Source organism: Channa argus, chromosome 6, assembly GCF_033026475.1.
Source record: "Channa argus isolate prfri chromosome 6, Channa argus male v1.0, whole genome shotgun sequence".
NCBI classification, from domain to species: domain Eukaryota; kingdom Metazoa; phylum Chordata; class Actinopteri; order Anabantiformes; family Channidae; genus Channa; species Channa argus.
The window spans coordinates 3,318,409-3,342,604 of record NC_090202.1 but is presented as its reverse complement, the minus strand read 5'-3'; the positions used below and the strand labels follow the sequence as shown (position 1 = coordinate 3,342,604).

Here is a 24,196-nt window from a genome sequence, read left to right as displayed (position 1 = left end):
TTTAAATCTTCCGCTTTGTCCTTCAACCTACAGACACTGTTAAAACTTTAAACAGGTCCAGAGACTTGAATCTATCAGCATTTTAATACATTTTATTATTTTAGAGTCATTGTAGTTTTATGCAATAAATTCTCATCTTTTCCACTACAGTGGTGATGACATCACGTGTTCTCTTTAGTTCTTCCGACTTTTTTCTAATTCTTGTCTCAAAGGTATGAAAATCTTCTGGCCGCAACTAAGATGAAGGCTGTTTCTTACAACAATGCCTTTAATATTTAGAAATTTCTTGACATACAAACATTACCATGTTTGTTGTAGCCCTCTGCTACTAAAATTGTTATTTATAGCCCTGTTTCAGAGACAAAGGCTTCAGTCTTTTCTGCCATTTGCGTGGATATAAACACATATAATAGCCCTTTTTTTATTAAAGCTCTGTAATTCAGGAAGATGACAACAGATTTACAAGAAGAATATTAGTTTTCAAGAGACGTAATTAAACCTGGACACCTGTGCTACTTCTTTAATCTATGTACTTTGCTTTCACTGTGTATTGGTACAAATATGTTAAGCTTTTATAGTGAAATCTAAACTTCAGTGTTGCGCACATCGACTTAAATGCAAAGAACACATGACAGTGAGACAGAAGTGTTCTTCTTAGCCACCAAAAATTTCATGCAAATCTGACCTGTAATGACTGCATCCGTTGATATTGTGTAGCTACAACAATGCCCTAATATTTTTGTAAATACCTTATGCTATGTTAAAGTAATGCTGTGACATCTAAAGTCAGTGTTGCAATTAATGTGAGGTGTAACGTACAGTCTTTGACTTCACGTTACACCTCACATTAATTCAGTTCAACTTTGTATAGTTCCAATTCACAACAAGGTCATCTCATTGGCATTCTCAAGGCATTTTACAGAATAAAGCTAAGACTATAACGATATTTAGAGAAAACCCAGCAACAGTGGCAAGGAAAACCTCCCTTTAATAGAAGAAACCAGGCTTAGGGTGAGCGGTTGGGGTTAGTAGAATGTGCTACAACAACAAAACATTGGGCAGGTAGGCTGATCAGTAGCTGCGCTAGAAAAAACAGCAGGGGACACCTTCAGAAAGGGACAGAGAGGAGAAAGACAATTACGGGAGAAAGAACACAAAGTGATTAGATTCCATCCATGACAATAAAAGAATCTAATCTAATTATCTAATCTAATATATCTAATCTAATATAACCGCTTGTCTTGTTCATGACTGTGAGGACTATCCCAGCTGTCACTGGGCAATTAGAGTCACCAATTCCTAACGTGCATGAAACATGAGTACAGCGGTGAGTGAAGGTAAAGATGGTGGTGCACAGTTCAATGGGTGGATGAAGAGACACACATGAACACATAGAGTGACAAATGCTAGGCTGAGCTCAGTAGAAAATGAGGTCCAGAGGAACATTGTATACTTAACTTGAATGGAGTGTAGGGGGAGTTCAGTAGAATCACTATCATATGAAGTTCCAATCCTTAATCTAAACCTCCTGGTCAAAAACAATCTCTGAGACCTTAATTTAGAATCAAAATTCAGTATCAATGTTCATGATCAAATACATTAACTTACAGGGCCAGGCAGGTTTGCCAAGAGACAATTATTAGGGCAGAAACACCAGCTCTTCAGAGGCTGCGAGAAGGCTGGAAAGAAGAGCGCAACAAAACAATCCAGCAAAGGGGATGTTGGTGCTTTTTTCTTATCAATAACAAATTCCAGACAAAACGTTTTGACACGTATTGCACTACTCATGTAATGTTCCACAGACTTACAGCTTCACATATGAGTCAATCTGAGCAGCTTTTTGATGATTTATTGGCATCAGACAAAAAATGTTCACTTTTCCATCATAATGTCCTTTAACTGAGCTTCTCTCAATTAATGACAGTGAATCCACAAATCGCCTTTGTCTTTTGTTATCGTAATATACAGTCAAAACCTGTTTCATGCCAACTCAACAACTTTTACTGTTCTCCAATCTTTTTCCTTTCTTATGTGCCTCCTAGCCTTCACTGCGCATGTGCCACCACCCTGGCCCACATGATCAATTTACTATAAACAGATGACACAATTAGGATTTACTATAGTGAAATGATTTAACTCAAAATAACAATAACTTACTTAACTATATAAAGCTGTTTTGGCTCTAACATTTTCCAGCCCCAAATTGGAAGGCCCTAAGACTAACAATTTTTCCAATTACAACACTGCAGAGACAAAACAACTACTTGAACCATAAAAATGCTTAGTTTCAACTGGCAAGGCAGATTTACTGAGGCAGCCTTCCACTCTAAGTACTCCTTTTAAAGAACGGGATCCAGTTTATATATTGAACTACTCCTATTGATGAAATTGTTTCCTTTTTGGAGTTTTAATATTTCTTCTTGATATCTCTGTCTCTGAGTGAAGCGGATTATTTCCATTTCTGCCTTTCTTCAGTATTTAATTTTCCATTGCTTATTGTTGTCTTGTGGGTTTGCATTTGTTGTTTTACAAAGCTTCTTTGTGTGTCTGCATTACAATAAATGTATCCACTTGCTTTTAACAGCTTCTTCCATTTCTGGCTCAGCTGCATCATAGTAGATTTAAGCTTCAACATCCAATGCTACTGCCTGTTTTAACTTGTACCAGCTGGAGTAGTATGTGATGAGTTTGTTGAGTGGATCTGTACTATCATCTGCATGAAAAAGGTTTGAAATTACTGGTTTCCCAACCTCAGCACCATCTTCAGCTACCTTCAACTGATGAGAATTATCTGGCCAGAGAGCTTCTGGCTCCTGTATATGAGACGATCCAGTTATCCAGTTTAGGTGGTTCATCAACTGAGCAGCTGTGAGACCTCTCAATGTGCAATCCTCAGGATTCACTGCAGATCTCACATATCTCCATTGTATGACGTTGTTGATTCTCGGATGGTGAATACACTTTTAGCCACAAATGTTTTGAATCGCAGGGTGTCATTTTCAATGTATTTCAAGACTGTTGTGCTGTCTGTCCAAAATGTTGAGTCTTGTAAGTCAAGTTGCAGCTCCTTTCCTATCATTTTCTCTATATGTCTATCTGTCTGTTAGTTCCATTCGTGGAATTGTCATTTGTTTTAATGGTGCCACTCTTGCCTTTCCCAGCATTAATGCACAGTGGACTTGACCCTGTTCGTTTGCAAGTTGGAGGTAAGGTACAGTACCATATCCATTTCACTTACATCTGAGAAGTGATGGAGTTTAGCTGTAGTTGTATTTCCAAAGTTCTCTGGTTTTATGCATCTTTTCATAGAAAAGGTAGACAATTGTTTTAGATCCTTTAGCCATTGATGCCATTTCTGAGCATATCTTTCTGGTATCTCCTCATCCCAACTATGCTTCTCTTTATATAACTGCTGCAACATTTTTTTTTGCAGGAAGTATGAATGGAGCAAGGAATCCTAATGGATCGTAGATGGAAGATTCTTCTTCTAGTGAAAGGCTTTTCCTTTACTTGAATCCTGAACTTGAAGGAATCAGACTCGATGCACCATGATACTCCAAGTGCTCTCTCTATTGGTAGGACATCAAGTGCCAAATCTACTGCCCTCATTTCTATGGCTCTATCAGCTTCTGCTATGGCTGCTAGAACCTCTCTGCTGTTGCTTGCCCAAGTTAAACACTCCCGAGAGACATAGGGCTTTAAGGTCTGAATACAGGGCAACAGCTTCAGTTACACTGCTGATGGATTTCAAACAGTCATCTATGTAAAAATTGCTGAACACTGTATCTACAGCTGTTGGCGATGAGTTGTTTCTGTTATCTTCTGCAGTTTTTCTTTATGCAAAATTTGCACAAGTGGGGGATGATGTACCCCCAAACAGGTGTACAGTTATTTTGTATTCCACCAAATTATGTTCTGTGTCTTCATTAGGCCACCATAGGAAACGCACAAGATCCATGTCTTCATCAAGAACTCTCAGCTGATGATACATTGCTTCTATCTCTGCCGTTAGAGCTATCTGCTCATGTCTGACTCTCATTAACACTCCTACAAGAGAATTAACAAGATCAGGACCCTCTAACAGCTCAGTGTTTATTGAGGTTCCCTTAAAAGCACAGTCAAAGACAACTCTTAACATTTCCTTGGTTTCGGGTACTTTGACTGCATATCCCTTGTCAATTATTTGATTCATGAAATCAGTTATACCCTTCATGAAATGCTGGATTCTTGTTACATTTTCTTTTGAGAATGAGACCTGTCTGTATTGCTGGACTATTGGTTTTTGCCATTGTGAGGTGAGCATTTCTCTTAGGCAGTTCAACATAACAATGACTGTATATCATCCTTGGACATCTCCAGCTTCTCCTGACTTATGTGCTCAGGGAAATATTGATTAAACTGTTGAATAATTAATTGTTCTATATTACCAACAGAAATGCGATGGACTGCAACCTTAACATGTGCACTACTTGCTGTGACAATGTCGGGATGTTCTCTCAGTGAACCATTCACTACCCACCCAAGTGCAGTTCTTGAAGCATATGGTCCATTGTCTTGGCTGTTAATCACCTGCCATGGTTCCAATGCTTTGTGAGCAGGCTCCAACAAATGGTAAATGGTCTGCACTTCTATAACGCTTTTCTACCTATTGGCACTCAAAGCGCTTTAAACTGCTTTTTATTCACCCATTCGCACTCACAATCACACACAAACACACCGATGGGGGAGCTGCTATGCAGCTGGCCAACACTCACCGGGACCAACTAAGTTGGGGTTCAGTGTCTTGCTCAAGGAGACTTCGACATGTGACTGGAGGAGGTGGGGATTGAACCAATAACTGTGAGACTTCGCAGAAATAAGGCCACTTTTCTGTGTAATTTTGTGTTGGTATGTTCCCTTTTAAAATCGGAATGTCTGACTGTGTAAATACTCTAGGCAGATCAATAAAGTTGCTGCTGTCAATCCTACTAACCTCCAAGTCTGTGAGTACATAATTTTCCATATGCTGCCTTGGACCCATAATTTTCAGCTCAAGTTCAGTTTGTTTACCTTGTAGGTTGAACTGTCTAGCCAATGGATCAGTGCAGAAAGTAGCAGAGCTGCCTTGGTCCATAAATACATGTTTCCACCACTTTGCTACTTTTCTTTGACTTCACTTTAAATGGCACAATGGCAAGGATGCAATCGTCCCCAGCCCCAGTGCAGGCTCTTGTTTCTGGTTTAATGGTTATCGTTGCACTTGAAACTGCTGTAGAATCTGGGTCTTCTGTCATTTGTTCTGTAACTTTCCTTGTATCAGACCCATCTGATCTTTCAAAATGCAACATAGCAGGGTGTTTTTGAGCACAGACATCCAAAACACAGACCTGCCTTTTTTAAGAACTCAGTCTTTTCCCTGGTGGTTTTTGCTTTCATTCTATGACATTGTTCTAAACTGTGATTTTTATCACAAAGCAGACATGGTTTTGTGAAGGCAGAGCTGAAAAATGAAACATCCCTCTTGAACTCAAGCATGCTGGATTGCTCACTTTCAACTGATAAAGAACTAATAGCAAAGCTACTTCCTTTGTTTGTGTCTGTCTTTGTATTTCGGGGTACCGCCACTCGTTTTTTGTCAGCTGCAGAACTGCAAGTCACCAAACAGTGGATCCAAAAGGACTTTTGCTTGCCAATCTATAAATTTAACCAGATCTGTAAATTTGACTCTGCTACCTCTGGTTTCTTGTACTGTATATCAAATGCAAAAGCTCTCCACTTGTCCCTGACTTTATACAGCAGTTTAGAGAGTATGATTCTCATATTTGTAGGATTATCAAGTTCTTCCATATATGCAACATCTTCCATAGTGTTTCAGCAACTCAGTAGAACTAGGGAAAAGTAGCTTAGTGCTTTTTCAGCTTTAATTTGAGACCATTTATACGCCTTTTCCATAATAGCTGATTTTTAGTTCATTTCCATACCAGTCTTGAAGTAATTTTGTTGCTTCTCTATACCCACAATCTGCTGCCATGTGTTGGCAGCGTTTAACTAAATTCCTTGGTTCTCCTCTAGTACATTGCTCCAAAAAGTGCAACTTGTCCGCACTGCTATCTGCTCTGGATTCAATAGCATGCTGAAAGGCTTTTATGAATGATCAGAACTCAAGGGTCTTCATGGAACAATAGTATATCCCTTTGTGGCAGTAGAGATAACTGCCGACTCTTCACAACCAATTCTGTGATATTTGCTTGTTGTTTCATCACCCTGTACAATTCTCCTTGTCAGTCTGATGGTGTGGTGGTTCTGTAGCAGTTACTGGGATAGGCTTGTAGGATTTGTGTAGGCTTAACATCATGCAAATCATCTTTGTATAACATAATTTATTATAGGACTGTGCTTATGTCTTCACCTTTGCATTCATATTGTGAACTTACTGCACCAGGTGTCATTTCTATGGCATAAGCACCTTGGGCCTCTTGCGGTTGTGTTGCTTCATATTCTTCATAGACCTTTATTTTTGCATGAGAGACAGCCAGTGCCGTTTGTATGTCCAGTTGTTCCTTTTCAGCTCTTAGCTGTACTTCCTCCATCTCCAGAGCTTTCTTCTTCTTCAATGCTGCAGCCCTTGCAAGCAGAGCTGCTCTTTCTGCTTCCTCTTTCAATCGTTATGAAGCAGCAGAAGAGGCTATGGACCTACTCCACTATATCCAGCATCGCTGGCTGTCTTGCCAGTATGACGCTTTGTTTTTTGTTTGCTTTGAAGATGCATTTGAAACTCTGTCCATAGGAGTCACTTATTTGTCATATGTTAGTGCCAGCTCTATGTGATGTTTTGTGTCCTCAATCCACTTCACAGTTTTTTGTATAAAATCCTGGCAGCTTGCTAACTTAGGCTGAAACCAATACTCCCGGTCTGCCACCTTTTCGTCTCCTTTAAGATAAAGTAATACTGTGTCATTAAGTTGAATAAAATCTGCGTATAGTTTGTAGTGGGCTTTGATTTCTATTTGTTCAATGTTTTTTACGTTTGCGTCATTTCCCATTAATCTTTCAATATGGTTTGATTTTACAGTCAACTGTCTCAACTTGCCTCTTCTTGCATTTATGTACTGGTTCAGGTAATCCTCAACAATCTGCCATGTGAACAAGCCTGCCCTCCTGTGGCCAGGGTCAATAATTGCACCGTCATCTTCTTCTAAGTCCAACTTGTTATTTTAATTTGCTCATGCAATCAAAGAGTAAACAGTTGAGTATTTGGCTCACAACGGTTGCTCGGAACTTCTGGTTTGTTATACATGCCTCAACAGGTGTCCACCGTTCAGTACAATTAACAACCCCTTGGGCGCTGCTTCCTGAGCGTTATTCCCACCAATTATGAGCGTCGTCTACTACCTGGCTGAATGGTTCAGTACGTGTAGTCAGCAAAGAAAGGTTTTGACTAAGTGTTGGTGCTTTGTTCTTATCAATAACACATTCCAGACAAAATGTTTTGACACACTCCCACTTCTCATACAATGTTCCACAGACTTACGGCTTCGCAGCTTTTTGATGATTTATTGGTATCAGACAAAAACTGTTCTGTTTCCATCATAGTGTCCTTTAACTGAGCTTCTATCAATTAATGACAGTGAATCCACTAATCGCCTTTGTCTTTTGTTATCGTAATATACGGTCAAAACCTGTTTTGTGCCAACTCAACAACTTTTACCATTCTCCATTCTTTTTCCTTTCCTTTTATGTGCCTCCTAGCCTTCACTGTGCATGTGCCAACGCCCTGGCCCCCATAATCAATTTACTATAAGCAGATGACACAATTAGGATTTATTATAGTGAAATGATTTAACACAAAATAAAAACAACTTACTTATCTATGTAAAGCTATTTTTGGCTCTTACAGGGGAACTTCAGGTCAAATAGAGCACAAAACAGGTGACCCGAATGAGCACGTGTTTGCAGCACTATACCATTGCAAGAAGTGGGAAATTAGGAGAAGCAGAGGAGGCATCAGAACAAGGGGGTGGAAAACTGGACCATGCCAATGACAAAATCAGACCTTGAAGGCATCCTATAATCTTGTAAGCCATAATAAATTATAAGCCTGCTGATTTCCGAGGCTGGATATTAGTTTCGTTCATCCTATAGTCTATGATGAGCTCTTTAGTGTCCAGGACCAGTTGCTCTATCTGTAGTGTCATAGGGCGACTGTGGTGCCAGCTCCTCTGGTCACATGTCGAAGTTTCCTTGAGCAAGACACTGAACCCCAACTTAGTTGCTCCTGGTGAGTGTTGGCCCGCTGCATAGCAGCTCCCTCATCGGTGTATGAGTGTCTGTGATTGTGAGTGTGAATGGGTGAATAAGAACCAGTGTAAAGCACTTTGAGTGCCAATAGGTAGAAAAGCGCTGTATAATTGCCGACCATTTACCATTTACCATCAACAAACTTGATTATGCTGTTGCTAGGGTGAGTGGTGGTTCAGTAGGAGGCTGAGCACGTATCCCCGGTGTGTGTCAGTGCTGAAGCTGAAGACGCAAAACAAAGTTGGTGGCCTTTTCCCACTACTCTCACCATCTGGGAGTAATCAGTCAAGAAGCCTTTGCTCTAGAAACAGGTGAAGTGAGCTATTCCCAGGTCTGACAGTTTGGCAAACTGGTCTGGTTCAAGCCTGGGTGGAAGATTCATGTTAGTTCCACAGATTAACTGGAATAATTCATGTTGAGCAGTAACACATCAAACTAACATCAGTACTTTCACATCAGTCTTACACAGAGAAGCTTTGAGTTCTGTACTACCTTGGACTTGCAACATAGAGAAGACAGAGAATATAAGTCCTCAATACCATGGAAACAGAGAAGGCTTCTTTTTAGTTTACTCAATTAGTATACTGTAAAAACATCAGCATGACTGTATCCAGTATTTAAAATATACAGTGAGGTTGGAGGAAAACTTTTCATGAGGTCTTAATTACCAGGTAAGTATAGGGTAAATTATTAAATCAATATTTAATCAGTGGGTGTACCCTTGAAAAATACCTGTGTAAATAATGTATTGTGCTGTACAACTCAAATTTCTGAAGAGTATTAAGGAAAAGTATATAAAGGTATATATTAGAGTATATATTAATCCTGGACTGTTACCAACATAAATGTTGGATAATTACAATTTTAACTTAACCTGTGGGATAATACAGAAGTTGATAATAGCAATTAGTTGTGTAAGTACACAGTACATGTTGTAATTATCTAAATACTATAATGATTCCTTTTATTTACAAGGCAAATACTCAATAAATAGTTGACTGTTAAATAGGGGGTTACCAAAAATTCAGGGTTTCCGTTTATCATAGAAGGATATACAATTTTTTCCACGTCTGTATAAATAACTTAATCTTATTTGATAATTCAATCTGTTACCATTTGCATTCAACAATTTTGCTGTTGACAGATTATAGCTGAAGTATTATAACTGTGAAGGCCTGTTGTTCATTTAGAAATCAAAGTGTAAATTTATTGACTCTCATCTTTAATAAATACTTTTACTAGTTTTTTGTTTAATTAAGTATGCATCAATGTCACACAATGTATCACAACAGGATTTAAGTTCTCAGACTTTGGAGCTCACAGCGAGTGCAATGAACAAGATGGTGGTGCCCTATCAGGCTGCAGCTGCATTGACTTGCAACAGTTTCATACTTATAAGTATGAAGTATGTAAGTATGTAAATGGGGTAAACTGGGAGGTTTTGTGGCTAATTCGCAGAACTGGCACATGTCTTTGCAGATATCTTCAACATCTCGCTAGAACAGGCCGTTGTTCTATCATGCCCAGAAAACCTTACATCGCATGTTCCAACAACTACCTGCAATAATAGTGAAGTGCTTTGAGAGACTGGTAAAGGACCACATAATCTCCAAATTCCTCCCTGCACTCAATCCATTTCATTTTGCTTACCTTACCTCTCCATAGGTTAACCTCAGGGCTGTGTCCTGAATCCATTATTGTTTACACTGATGACACAACATTGCTGTGCTGCATATGCTATAAATCTGTATATTAAGTATGCAGACGACACTACAGTTGTGGCTCATCAAGGACACAAATAACCTGTCCCACAAAGAGGAATTGAAGCGATAGTTGGATTGGTGTAGCAATAACAATCTTATCCTGAATGTTGCAAAGACCAAGACAATAATTACAGAAATCAGACCAGAACCAAACCAGATTCCTAGGGATAACGGACAGATTGGACAGGTCACAAAACATTTCAACATTGCTTAAATGGGCTCAGCAGTGCTTGTACTTCCTGCACCGGATGAGGAGAGCACACCTCTCCCTCCCAACCTCACTACTTATTTTCTCATGATTCTCTTTTATTTCCTCAAAATTCTGTCTGAGCATGTTTAAATTTACAATGATGGACTATACAGCAGTTAGAAAAAAAATTTCAAAACATTTAAGGAAATTATTCATTCCTCATTTGCTTTACTATGTGTCAATACAATTAGGAGTTACCACCTTAACTTTACTCCTGTAAAAGTTGATATTTTGTTGATAATTTTACGGCCTCACTACATACAATACCCAATACTGTTGCCCCTCTGAAAAAAAAAAGGCAGTAAACCAGAAGAGGTGACTTCCATGGTATAGTTGACAAACTCACACTTTAAAGCAGAAAACACGAAAGTTAAAAAGGAAGAGGTGTTCCACTATCCCATTTAGCCTGGAAAAACAATAAAAAAATAACAAAAATAAAAAAGCCTCTGTAATGTCAGAACAGCATATCACTCGTCACTAATAGAGGACAATAAGAACAATGCAATTCTTTTTCAGTACTTTAGGCAGGACGACTAAGATCCATAGTTTTGTTGATCCTAGTATTCGCTTAACTCTAATCAGCAATGACTTTATGACTTTCTGTATAAATAAAATAGTAGCTATCTGTCAGGGCTGTGACTCCACTCTATGTTGCCCTGGGTGACCATGACTATCTCTCCTCTCTGCTCTTATCTCCCTCTGAGTATCTCTTCCTGCTGTGCAACCTAATCTGCCCCAACTTGCAACGCCTGTTACCTCCCCTTTATATGCCCTGGTTACCTGCCTCTCCCTGCCAGATTGTCTTTCTGCTCCCCATGAATCAAATAACCTGTTTTTATCCGTGAGTTCAGATTTTCTCACCAGTGTTGGCTCCCTCTCCTCCCGGTGCGCTGGCTTTCCTGTTGAGAATCTGACACCACCTATTCCTTGTAAGAATTTCATCATTTAACTAATTTTGCCAAATCAGTTGAAAATATGATAACAAGATCATCCACCCAAATATTCCAAATAGACTGCTCAAGGATGCTTTGCCCTTAATAGACACGTTTGTATTAGATACCATTGATCTATCTATAGAAACAGACTATGTGCCAAAAGCTTATAAGATAGCTGCAATCAAACTGCTTCTTAAAAAAATACTGTCTTGACCCAGGTTTTTAGCCAATTACAGACCAATATCGAATCTTCCCTTTATTTCTAAAATCCTTGAAAAATTTGTTGCAAAGGAATTATGCGGCTACCTCTACAGGAATAATATGTTTCAAGATTTCCAGTCAGGATTTAAAATTAATAATTTCACAGAAACAGCACTTGTAAAAGTCACCAACAATCTTCTCTTGCCTTCAGATAATGGACTTGTCTTGTGCGTTAGATCGTAGTGCTGCATTCAACACCATTGATCACATTATATTACATTATATTACAGAGACTGGAACATGTAATTGGGATTAAAGGAACTGCACAAGGTTAAATCTTCTTTATCAGATAGATACAAATTTGTTCATGTTGATGATGAATCATCCCCACACAAAAGTTAGTTATGGAGTTCCACAAGGCTCTGTTTTAGGACCAGAACTTTTAACTTTATATGTGTCTCCTTTAGGCAACACTATTAGAAAACACTGTATGCCGATGACCACCTAACTATATCCGTACAACCAGATTAAAATAATCAATTAATCAAACTTCAAGCATGCCTACAAGACATAAAGACCTGGATGTTCTACAATTTCCTAGTTCCAAACTCAGACAAAACTGAAGTATGGCATAAACATTACATAAATATGCTGTCCAACCATATTGTTACTCTAGATGACATAACTCTGGCCCCCAGTAACCTCACAGTGCAAAGAACCTCAGAGTTATTTCTGACCAAGATTTGTCCTTTATCTTGCATATAAAACATATCTCTAGAACAGCCTTCTTCCACTTACAGAACACTGCCAAAATTAGGAGCATCCTGTCTCAAAGTGATGCCGAAAAACGAGTCCATGCGTTTGTTACTTCTAGGTTGGACTACTGCAATTCCCTACTTTAAGGATGCCCCAGTAACTCCCTAAAAAGGCTGCATTTACTCCAAAATGCTGCAGCAAGATAGATCATATTTCTGATCACTAGTTTCTCTCCATTAGCTTCCCGTAAAATCTAGAATAGAATTTAAAACTGCTTCTTACACATAAAGCTCTTAACGGTCAACCTCCATATCTAAAGTCATCATAGTACCGTAGTATCATTCCAATAGACCCTTCAGAATGCAGGCCTACTTGTGGTTCCCAGAATTTCCAAAGGTAGAATGGGAGGCAGAGCCTTTAGCTATCAATCTCCTCTCCAGTGGAACCAGCTCCCAATCAGTTCCCGCCTGCAGCAGTCTGCCAACGAACAACGTCTGGTGGTACCAGAATCGCACAGAAGACACCAAACAAAACTCTTCATCGCAATGATTCCACGATGGTGGAACGAGCTACCAAACTCGGCACGCTCAGCAAACTCACTCAATATTCAAAAAACTGCTGAAAACAGAACTCTTCCGCATCTTCCTAAGCACTTAAATCTGTTTTAAAAACAAACAACAAAAATACTTTTCTGCTCTTTCTCGCACTTTTCTGTTAGGACTTTTTCTCCTGTCCCTTTCTGTAGGTGTCCCCCAGCTTTGGAGCTGTGTGTTTTCCACAACTACTGGCCCTACCAAGCTGCCCGATTTTTTGTTGCTTTTTGTTACTTTACGTTATTTTACTTTTGTTTATTTGAACAGGGACAATGCACACTAATCAACAGTTATTTAAATAGGCCAGTTTTAGCTGTTTAGCTAACATGTAAAAATGCTAAATTCTGTTTGTTGTTTGAAAATCTGTGCAAAAGTGCATTAAATATTACCTAATAAATAAAGAGAATATTCTAAGTAGTACACGCAGAACGTGTGTGCCGATCACTATTTGCAATAGTGATAATAATAATAAAAAATATCACTATTTGTAGCATTTTGTTTTAATGCCATTTTTCATCTAACTTAACCTTACCCTGAGGTTTTTGTGCCTAACCCTAACTATTGTTTCTTAAGTAATGTTACTCTGAAGTGGTTTTCCCTAACCCTAATGTAGTTTTTGTGTATATAAAGTCGTTCCTGAGGCTCCAAAAAGTGACGTCCTGAAGCATCCAATACTGATGCCAAATTGTACCTGCAGCATCAATTCTGGACGCAGTTATTCCCAGGGAATCAAATAGTGGTGCTCCTAGATTGTCCAGTAGTAACGCTGTTGGTGGTTTTAATATGGTACGCCTCATCTTTCTTTCCTTTGTTGACAGCAGGTAGATGTCATCTGTAGATTAACAATAAGAAAAAAATAATTTCTCATGTATGGATAAATACGAAAATTAAAAAATGTATAACTCGTTTAATAAAATGTTAACAGCTGTAACTAGACACACTTGCTACAGGAATAGCTACTTGTACTTAAATTAATCTGCAGTACAATTTCGGTATCCATTTTTTCATATAACATCTTTATGCTCCTGTAAATAAACACACTATTTTCACATGCATGGAAACACAGATGACAGCTACTCTTTTTTTCTTTAATTAATGATATTTCATTTAATAATTGGTCGTCTCTTCTCTCTCTCTACATGCTGTGACCTGATCTTCTCTGTTGTTTCTCCCTGTCTTTCTTTCTTTCTATGTTTTTTCTCTGACTTTTTGTCTTTTTAATCAGGAACATAACACAAACAATAACATACATTTTATAAAATATAATAAAGCTAATCTAGAAACACCACACTGAAGTTTTATCCAATGTTATTTTTATCATAACAGTATCTATCTCTTTTGCGCACAAAAAATCAGATAAAATATCTGACTTCTAATAATCTTTCCTGTGGTTACATCTTCTCCAGGCATTGCGATTAGTTGTTTGCTTTCATTGGCCAAACGAAAGTGTGTCAAGCTAGATACAAAACGAGCCCGTAAGAGCTTCGGGTTTCACAGTAAGGCAAAAATAAAGACACACTTTGGAGGGACAACACCGTCGTTCTCACGACTTTCATTCATCAATATCACTTTCACATAACACTAAGACAGTTAATTTAGCATATATAGTTTAATTTGTGTAGATTATTTGACTAAAATGAAGACTAAGTGGAAACTGCGAAGGACCGGATGTTAACGTAATTGTAGCAGCAAAGGGCGGAGTTGGACACGCTGTAGATCCAGCTTATGCCCAACAGGGGTAGCTACATCACCTGGATGAGCTGGACTGGGAGCAGCCCGCAGCTAGGCTGCGGCTTCTGTTCCCAACGAGTCGAGTTGCAACCATTAACTAGGAAGCATCTGTGCAGTATTCGTTCTACTCGAGAAAAGTGAGTATTTATTTGGGTGTTGAACGTATACTTAGAGAAGAAATATTATTGGAAGACACCAGTGTTAAGCCAGACAGGTAATCATACTGACTGGATCGTTTTCGCTATGTGCCAATGTTTAGGATTTGCATCACTCAAAATTAGGGCAAAGAACTAACGCGGTGACTGTAGCCAATTAGGCTAGTTAGCTAGCTACAGTGAATTGCTTTTTGGAGTGAGAACAAGATCAGAATTAAGTCCTATTGGATTTTGTCTTTAAGGAATTTTTCAAATCCGCAAACATATAACGTTAAAAGTGCTTTCGGTGTTCGATAAGGTAACGCCTACCAAACAGTAGCTCAGGTGGCTAATGTAACCTTAGCAGAGAAGCTAACCCACTACTATTTTAGCTAGCTCAGTTAGGTATTTTGTCTCCTTAAATCAAATTCATTAAGGGTTTGCAATGTCTAAGTTAGTGTCAGGTATTGGCCTCGTCACCTCAGCAGTTGAGTACATAAACAGATGTAGGACTAAACTTGATTTTGAGGTTGGGTATTGTTGGGATGACTAGCGTTTTGATGTTCCCCATCCCTGATTATTATGACGTTAGAACGTAACATTAACGTTAAGTCAGAGTTGAAACAAAAGCTAGAACATTAAATTCGCCACGCCCTGCTTTTGTTAAAAAAGTTAATTACTGTGACATTGTTTTAGTGAACATTTTGGTGTTCTGACAAATCTCTTTGTAGATATTCCCTCAGGTAGTACTAACTCTATGATTTGTTACCTCAACCCTCTTGCCAAATGAGACATTACAGCTGAATGGCATTTACGAGATCTATTGAATGTCCCCTATAACTTAACGTTATGGCATAATGAGGTAGGAGATGGTTGGATTTTTGGGGTCCAGCCTGTGCTGCTGTTTGTTTGGGGGGACCTAGTTAAAATGTAAGACTTGAATGATTTTTGCCTCTTGTTGTTTCCTGTAGTGTAAGAGTATCGGTCTTCAGTGATGTTTGTCCATACTGTATTTCAGAAGTGTAATAAGTCGATTTGGAGACATGGGCAGTTGTGATAACTGAGAGACATTGTTCAGAGGGGGTATGGGAAGATTGCTACATGCTTTCTCTTTAAGGATTGAGCTTTCAGTGCCATTCCATTATCATTATCATTATAACAGCAAAATGATGTGAGGAGTAGGCCTCAAACATCTACAGTCTTAAAGTCTAATAATAATGTAATTGCAACAAATGTATTTATTATATTATGAACATTATATATACATATATATATATATATATATATATATATATATATAGATATAGATATAGATATATAGACGTGTGTGTCTATCCATCTATATCTATATAGATATATATTTATCTATATCTATCTATCTATCTATCTATATATATTTATTTATTTAGTCTCTCGTTTTCATAAAAATTTTATTTTTATGCTGGCATCCCTCTGCCAGCTGCAGGCCAGAGATGGGGGTGGGGGACTCTTAATCCTCTTTCGCATATGAATCGCGGACAGTGTTTGGAGAAATCTACTTTGGACGTTGTCTGGAGTATTGTTTCACACATGTAACCAACCCTGATTATCCAAATCTGAAAAATCTCTCTGGAGAAACTTGATTTCAATAAAGAGTCATGTTTACAAGTAGCAAAAAGTTTTGCAACACAGTTTACAGCACATTGGAGCCATGCATTTAAAAAAAAATAAAAAATGCCAAATGACAGGAATCATCAGCATGAAAATTCCCTTGCTTCAAAACCTCCCGAGGTAATAAGGGACAGAACAGCATTCTCAATTTCAGACAGACTTCCGTACATAATCTGGATTTTGTACAAGGAGTACTCAGTAGGATAAAGTTCAGATAATCTCAAATACACTGCCTCCGGACAAAATCAGTAGATTTTCTGGATTCCTGTGCATGTGAAATAGGCTTTATTTAATTTATATGGCGTATGTATTACAATATTTGTCATATTAATCAATAAAGTACAAATAAATGCATATATTATTATTATTATTATTATACTATTAAAACAGTTTTACTTTTCTAGGAATGTATGTGTGCAGCTATTGGGAATAGAATGAAATAGGAAGACTCAATCTAGATTATTCAGTACAGGATTTAAGTACACCATGAATATTTTGTTTTATTGTGATGGAGTCAAAATGTGAATATTGTATACCTGGGGAACCAACTGTCTCTTACATGGCATTCTTTTATTTAAATGCATTATAATTAACTATTATTAATCCATGTTCGGGTGTATTTTTTCACATGACAATCAAGAACATTGCTTCATTAGTACTCTGTAAGGTTAATGCAGTTTTTTTTCTCTCTGTTTCTTTCTGCAGCATATTTGTCAACAGTAAACTAGTCTAGAGATTAATAGAGCCATTTGACCATAAACACAGCATTTAGTTTTCACCATGTTCAATCTGATGAAAAAGGATAGGGAACGGGAAGGTAGTCGTAAGGAGAAGAAAGATAAAAAGGAGAGGATGTCTGCAGCGGAACTGCGTAGCCTAGAAGAGATGAGCATGAGGCGCGGTTTCTTCAACCTGAAGAGGGAGGCTAAACGTGAGTCTAAGAACAAAATAGAAATTTCCAACCCCATTCCTATCAAAGTGGTCAGCAGCAACGAACTGACCCTCACTGACATTGAATCAGACGGTTTGAGCAATCGTAGCAGCATGATTCAGGATGACCAACTGAGTGCTGCCAGCTCTACTGATGACCTGAAGGGTGAAGGAGGAGGAGGACAGGATGGACACCGCAGCTCAGTACGTGATCGTGTGGCTCAGTTTGGTTCACTTGCCAAACAGAACTCCTCGCAGGTTGGTCAGATGATGAAACGCTTCTCATTTTCCCAGAGGAGCAAAGAGGAGAGCCCTTCAGAGGGCTCTACACCCTCAGGCCAGAACTCTGCAGCCCCATCACCTCAAGTAGAGGGTAAATCTTTCAGCGTTCTCCAAAAACTTAGCCTTAAGCATCAGCCTGAAGCACTGTCCACTAAGAAAGTATCCATACCTGAAGTCGTTGACAAGACATTCCCTGCACAGCTGCATCTGCCCGCTGTAATTGTACCAAGTGGACCAGAAACACGTGAGCTGGAGCTCCAACGCCGCAACACTGGTGACTTTGGATTTTCCCTGCGTCGCACAACTATGTTAGACCGCAGCCCTGACGGAGGAGTTTATAGGCGTGTGGTTCACTTTGCAGAGCCTGGTGCTGGCACTAAGGACCTGGCACTGGGGTTGGTGCCAGGTGACAGGCTGGTAGAGATAAATGGACAAAATGTGGAGAACAAGAGCCGGGATGAAATAGTGGAGATGATCCGTCAGTCGGGAGATACAGTGAGGCTGAAGGTGCAGCCAATCCTGGAGCTGAGCGAGCTGAGCCGCTGCTGGCTGAGGAACACTGAGGGCCTGTGCAGGGAGCCAAGACATGTAAGCAGCTTGTTCAGTTTCTGTATACAAATAGATAAAAGTCACTTTTAGGTTCTCCCTTGGTTCAGTGGTGCTTGGGTTTTCTATCAGATTATTTGCTGACTCTAATTGTACTTTTTTTAATTGGTTTGAACTTTCAAGAGCTAAAGAAACACAAAAAAAACATTGAGACTTGCCATGGCTTTACAAACTATTTTAAATGGTGATTTTCTCATAGAGAGAATAGCATCTTTTTTATTCTTAATTGTGACAATTAATTTAACTAAAGTAGGAGCGTCTGATAGTCAATTGGTTAAGTGTACGAATATTCATGGTTCGAGGCTGCAATGTAAATGGTTTGAATCCTGGCTAGCAGAGCTTTGTTGTATGTCTCACTCTGCACATCACTCTGCCCTGGTCTTCTCTGTATATTCCTTACATTGTCCAGTAAGGACACAAAGCTGTAAACACATCTTTAAAAACATAAAGCACTCTTGAAGTTGACACAAATTTAATGGCACTTTATGGGTACATTCCAGTTCCCAAAATTGCATCCATGTCTCCATCCCTTCTGTCTTTTTCTTGTATTTAAAAGATTATTTGGTAATTTCTAAATCAATTGTGTTGTTCACAATCGCTATACATATGCTTAAGCCAACATTGAATCTCCAATGACGTTTGGCTATTTGTCAGCCTGCAAATGGGTTAACTTGTGTCTTGTTTTGTTGTCCAAAAGTAATAAAAACACATCAGCCAGACACACTGCTCCCCAGGATGAAGATTTTCTTCATTCAGAAAATAATGTTTACATTATTAACAAAGCTCTTACAGTATTCTCACATTTGGCACTTCCTTGATTTTGGCCAGTGAACTGTGCATGCATGTTATGTAAAGTGGAATTAGAGAGGCAATGTGGACAATATTTACAAGAGTTTTGCTTTACGGAATAAAGAAACATGTCATCTAGTGGAGTTTTCTTGTTTTTGCACAACTGAAGTCTATGACATTAAGAATGAGTGAATCCAGGCTGCAGGCTGACAATTAACCAAACATGAGTAGAGAAGATTCAGTGTTGGCTTTAGTATCTTTTGTTATTATGGTGATTGTAGACAATACAGTTAATTTAGAAAATGATTGATGTTTTCTTTTAAGCACTTCCCAGTAAGGACACATTTAAAACATCTGAAAAAAGAGTAATTAAATGTTTCAGATGACAGTGGCACAACTTGATCAGCTGATGTTTAACCCTCAGTTAAATCTGTGTTATTGCATATTTATGGTTTGGTATACCCTTTATAATTTAGTCAATTATAAGTAATATAACTCTGTTTTCTATTCACAGCAAAAACAGTTTAAAGTTTACCAACAACCTATGTTAACCACATGGATTCACATATAAAGAACACCTGATTAAGGTTGGAGATCATGGTGGTGCCTTTATACAGCTGACCTCAGCTGAAGCATTCTGGTCATTCTGGTGACATACTTACTTTAATCTTATGACAAGAATATGGCTATGTTAAGCTTTTACCTTAATTTTAATAAGTTCTTGATGTTCTTTGTTTTCTTCTACATAATTTTAAGCACATAAAGAACTAAGATTATGAGAGCAGGGGTTCTGCAGTTTTCTATTGTATAGTTGTGCCAAGATATTTGAAATTTTATTATCTTAATATTTGGATTTGCCATTTACAGTAGTTTAGTAGTAGTTTATCCCTTCAACACTGTAATCTGCATGTCTTAGATTTCTTAAATTGAGCTTAAAGTATCAAAAAGCCACCTTCACTTATCTTAAAGGCTTGACGGGAAGTAGGCCTCCCCCTTTATGTCTCACCCTGGTATTTGTGGAATCCACTTTGGAACAAATAGGCCACTTCCTGATCTTTCCCCCTGAGATTCTCTTAACGGAGGAAGAAGAATAAGGTTCTGAGGCAGATTAATGTCTGTGGTTGTATTTGGCAAAGGCATTATTTACTTGTCCGCGTAACAAATTATTTTATATGTTGCATATGTCTTTAAAAAAGAAATACAACTTTCTTGCAGTTTCTACTTTAGCCATTAATTTTTTGTCATTTACACATTAACTCAGTTTAAATTAAATCTGTAGCACAGTCAAGTGAAGGGGTCTGAGTACTCACCTAAGGAAACTGTACTTTTTATGTGTCAGAGCTTAAAACAACATCATTTTGTTGAAGTCAGACTTAAATGGCCTCCTTTACATTTTTTTTTCAAACACTGTAACTGTCCACATCCTAGAATAGATTTGCTTCTCTTTTAGCAAACAAGTCCACATAGCTATAAAGTAGCCATTTGGGACCACCATAAATCTCTTTTGAGGAGTTGTAAAACTAACACATTGTCTTTAAGGTTGCTCTTTTTATGATAAATGTGTTGGCAGTTCTCTGCTTTGTTATAAGTCTTAATTAACATAGTAATACTGGAAAATGTTTCAGGAAAAGACTCCTTCTGCCCATATACAGTGAATTATATTCCCCTTTCAGTCAGAGTGATAAACAGGATAAATGGTGGTTACTGTCATTGTGACTGGGTTGTCGTACATCCTGTGAACTCGTTACATACTGTGTATTGTTATGCTGGGTCAGAAGAAAAACATTTAAAAATGAACAGCATTTTAACACCATTCACCTCACCCCACTACCTGCAAACAGTGGCCCTTTTCAGCTTTAGACTATTTTTGCTTTGTTGCTCTTTAAATGTATAGTACATGATTGACACTAAGACATCACCTAACTTTCAGACATGCACTGGAATTAAGACATTTTCCAGACTTTCCCTCCCTGTTCTGTTGGCTCTGACATTACCCAGACTTTACCCACTAGCTCGAGAGATGGGGTAAACTTTGGACAGGTCACGAGTCTATTTCAGGTCTCCATTCATTATCTATATCCCTTATTTGCTAAGCGTCATTAGGGGGGCAGCAGCCAACCTGGCATGAACGGATTCCTGCTGGACCACCAGTTTTGGTGGTCTACAGTCGTCAGTATAACAAACTCCATACATACATACTTAAAATAAACACCTTAAAAGTCAACAGAGGTTTGCAGCTATCTGCTTCGACAAAAAGACTATTGGAGGAATGTTTTGTGGTCAGATGAAACAAAGATTGAGTTGTTTGACTCCCATGACCTGAGGTCACTTTATTTTCAGTTGTCTTCTTTTCCTTTTGGCTGTTCCCTTTCAGGGACACAGCCAAACATCTTACATGAGCTGTCCCTCTGATGTACTCATTCCTGATCCGGTGTATCCTCGTCACTCCCAAAGAGAACCTCAACATCTTAAGCTCTGCTACCTCCAGCTCTGCCTCCTGTCTTTTCTTCAGTGCCACTGTCTCTAAGCCGAACAACATTGCTGGTCTCACCACCGTCTTGAACACCTTTCCTTTCATTCTCGCTGATACTCTTTTAACACACAGCACCCCTGACACTTTTCTCCACCCATTTCAACCCGCTTGCACTCACCTCTTCACCTCTTTTCCACACACTCCGTTGCTCTGAACCGTTGAACCTAAGAACTTAAAGTCCTGCACCTTCTTCACCTCTGCTCCCTGTAACCTCACCGTTCCACCTGGGTCCCTCTCATTCACACACATGTATTCTGTCTTGCTGCGGTTAAGCTTCATTCCTCTGTTTTCCAGAGCAGACCTCCACCTCTCTAGATTTTCCTCCACCCGCTCACTGCTCTCACTACAAATCACAATGTCAATCGCAAACATCATAGTCCACAGAGATTCCTGTCTAACCTAATCTGTCAGTCTGTCCATCACCAGAGCAAACAACAAGGGGCTCAGAGCTGATCCTTGATGCAGACCCACCTCCACCTTGAACTCCTCTGTCACACCTACAGCACCTCACCATGGTCTTACAGCTCTCATACATGTCCTGCACCACTCTAACATACTTCTCTGTCACTCCAGACGTCCTCATACAATACCACAGCTCCTCTCTCTGCACCCTGTCATACGCTTTTTCTAAATCTACGAAGTCACAATGCAACTCCCTATGAATTTTCTGTACTTCTCCATCAGCTTCCTCAAAGCAAATACTGCATCTGTTGTACTCTTTCTAGGCATGAAACCATATTGCTGCTCACAAATGTTCACCTCTGCCCTTAGCCGAGCTTCCACTACTCTTTCCCACAACTTCATTGTGTGGCTCATCAGCTTTATTCCTCTGTAGTTGCCACAGCTCTGCACATCTCCCTTGTTCTTAAAAAATTTGGACCAGTACACTTCTCTTCCAGTCCTCAGCATCCTCTCACTCTCCAAGATCTTGTTAAACAAACTAGTCAGAAACTCTACTGCCACCTCTCCTAGACACTTCCATACCTCCACAGGTATGTCAACAGGACCAACTGTCTTTCCACTCTTCATCCTCTTCAACGTCCTCCTCACTTCACTCTTACTAATCTTTGCTACTTCCTGCTCCACACCAGTCACCTCTTCTACTCTTCGTTCCCTTTCATTGTCCTCATTCATCAACTCTTCAAAGTTCTCCTTCCATCTTCCCATCACACTCCGGGCACCTGTCAATATATTTCCATCCTTATCTTTAATCACCCTAACCTGCTGCACATCCTTACCATGTCTCTCTTTGTCTTGCCAACCTGTACAAATCCACCTCTCCCTCTTTAGTATCCAACATAGCATACAAGTCCCCATATGCTCTTTATTTGGCCTTAACCACCTCTACCTTCACATTATGCTGCATCTCCCTGTACTCCTTTCTACTCTCTTCAGTCAACTTTCCTCTTTCCAGATGACACAACAAGTACCCTCCTACCTTTCTCCCTGATCACATTAGCTGTAGTGGTCCAGTCATCTGGGAGCACTTCCTGACCACCCAGAGTCTGTCTCAGCTCCTCCCTGAAAACTACACGACATTCTTCCTTTTTCAACTTCCACCACTTCATCATCTGCTCTGCCTTTGTCCTCTTCATCTTCCTCACCACCAGATTCCTTTTACACACCACCATCCTGTGTTGTCTGGCTATGCTCTCCCCTACCAATACTTACCAATAAAGAGTAACTGGTCTCTTTCAGATTACAATGTCTACACAAGATGTCGTCCACCTGAGTGCTTCTACCTCCGCTCTTACACGTCACCCTATGTTCCTGCCTCTTCTGGAAGAAAGTGTCCACTACAGCCATTTCCATCCTCTTTGCAAAGTCTACCACCATCTGTCCTGCGTTCCTGTCCTAAAGACCAAATCTGCCCATCACATTCTCATCACCTCTGTTCCCTTCACCTACATGCCCATTGAAATCTGCACCAATTACCCCTCTCTCACCTCTGGGGATGCTCTGAATCACTTCATCTAACTCACTCCAGAATTTCTCCTTCTCTTCTAACTTACATCCTACCTGTGGGGCAAAACCACTCACAACATTGAACATCACCCCTTCAATTTCCAGCTTCGGTCCGGTATGGAAGTCATTGTCATGATTCACATTTTGGTTATCCAAAGTTGAGTCATGTCAACTGGACTTCTGTCTTCTTGGATGGAAAAATTTTGCTACCCATTCAAGTACAGGCGTACACTGGCAAGAAAAAGTTCTATTATCTTTTGTTGGTTTTATTCAATGAAATGGACTGCAGAACACACTGACATGGACTGAAAGAACAACTTTTAAACATATTTGGGCATAGAATTATGATCAAATAAATTTTGCATGTTACTTTCATACTACTGTTATCTACAACAGAAAAATCACCACATAGACTCAATATTATCTCCCTTAATGAAATAGAAACTCTGTGAATGCATAGGAATCCCTGTATTCTCTCTGCTCACAGGTCAACCTTTCACAGGGTCCTCCCTCATTTGGGAGTGTCGGGGCTGCTGTCCTTTCCTGGTCGAGTTGATGAGTAAGTTTTACTTTACCCAAGCTGTCTGGTCCAGCTGCAGCGAAGAGGTTTTTAATCAGCTTCTTCAAGATGTACATAACAAAACGCTGTAGATGGAAAGCAGTTGACCGATTGTGGAACTCCATAAGGCTGATATCGTGAACAAATTAGAACCTTTCTGATAAATAACATTTAAACCAAAACAATGCAGTTCCTTTAATCTCATTTAATGTTCCAGTCTCAGTTTTAAAATATTGTGATCA

At 39.2% G+C, this 24,196-nt stretch overlaps 1 protein-coding gene across 6 annotated transcripts in view; it reads left to right on the top strand.

The window, feature by feature from the left end:
• The first annotated feature begins 14,507 nt into the window (after positions 1-14,507).
• myo18ab (myosin XVIIIA b) overlaps positions 14,508-24,196 on the top strand; it is a 105,858-nt gene continuing 96,169 nt past the window's right edge. For all 6 annotated transcript variants that reach the window (XM_067506466.1, XM_067506465.1, XM_067506462.1 and 3 more), the window contains exons 1-2: positions 14,508-14,643; positions 16,996-18,090. In XM_067506466.1, coding sequence (XP_067362567.1) covers positions 17,071-18,090 — 1,020 coding nt within the window. In that variant the 5' untranslated portion in view covers positions 14,508-14,643; positions 16,996-17,070. The remainder of the gene's footprint in view (positions 14,644-16,995; positions 18,091-24,196) is intronic.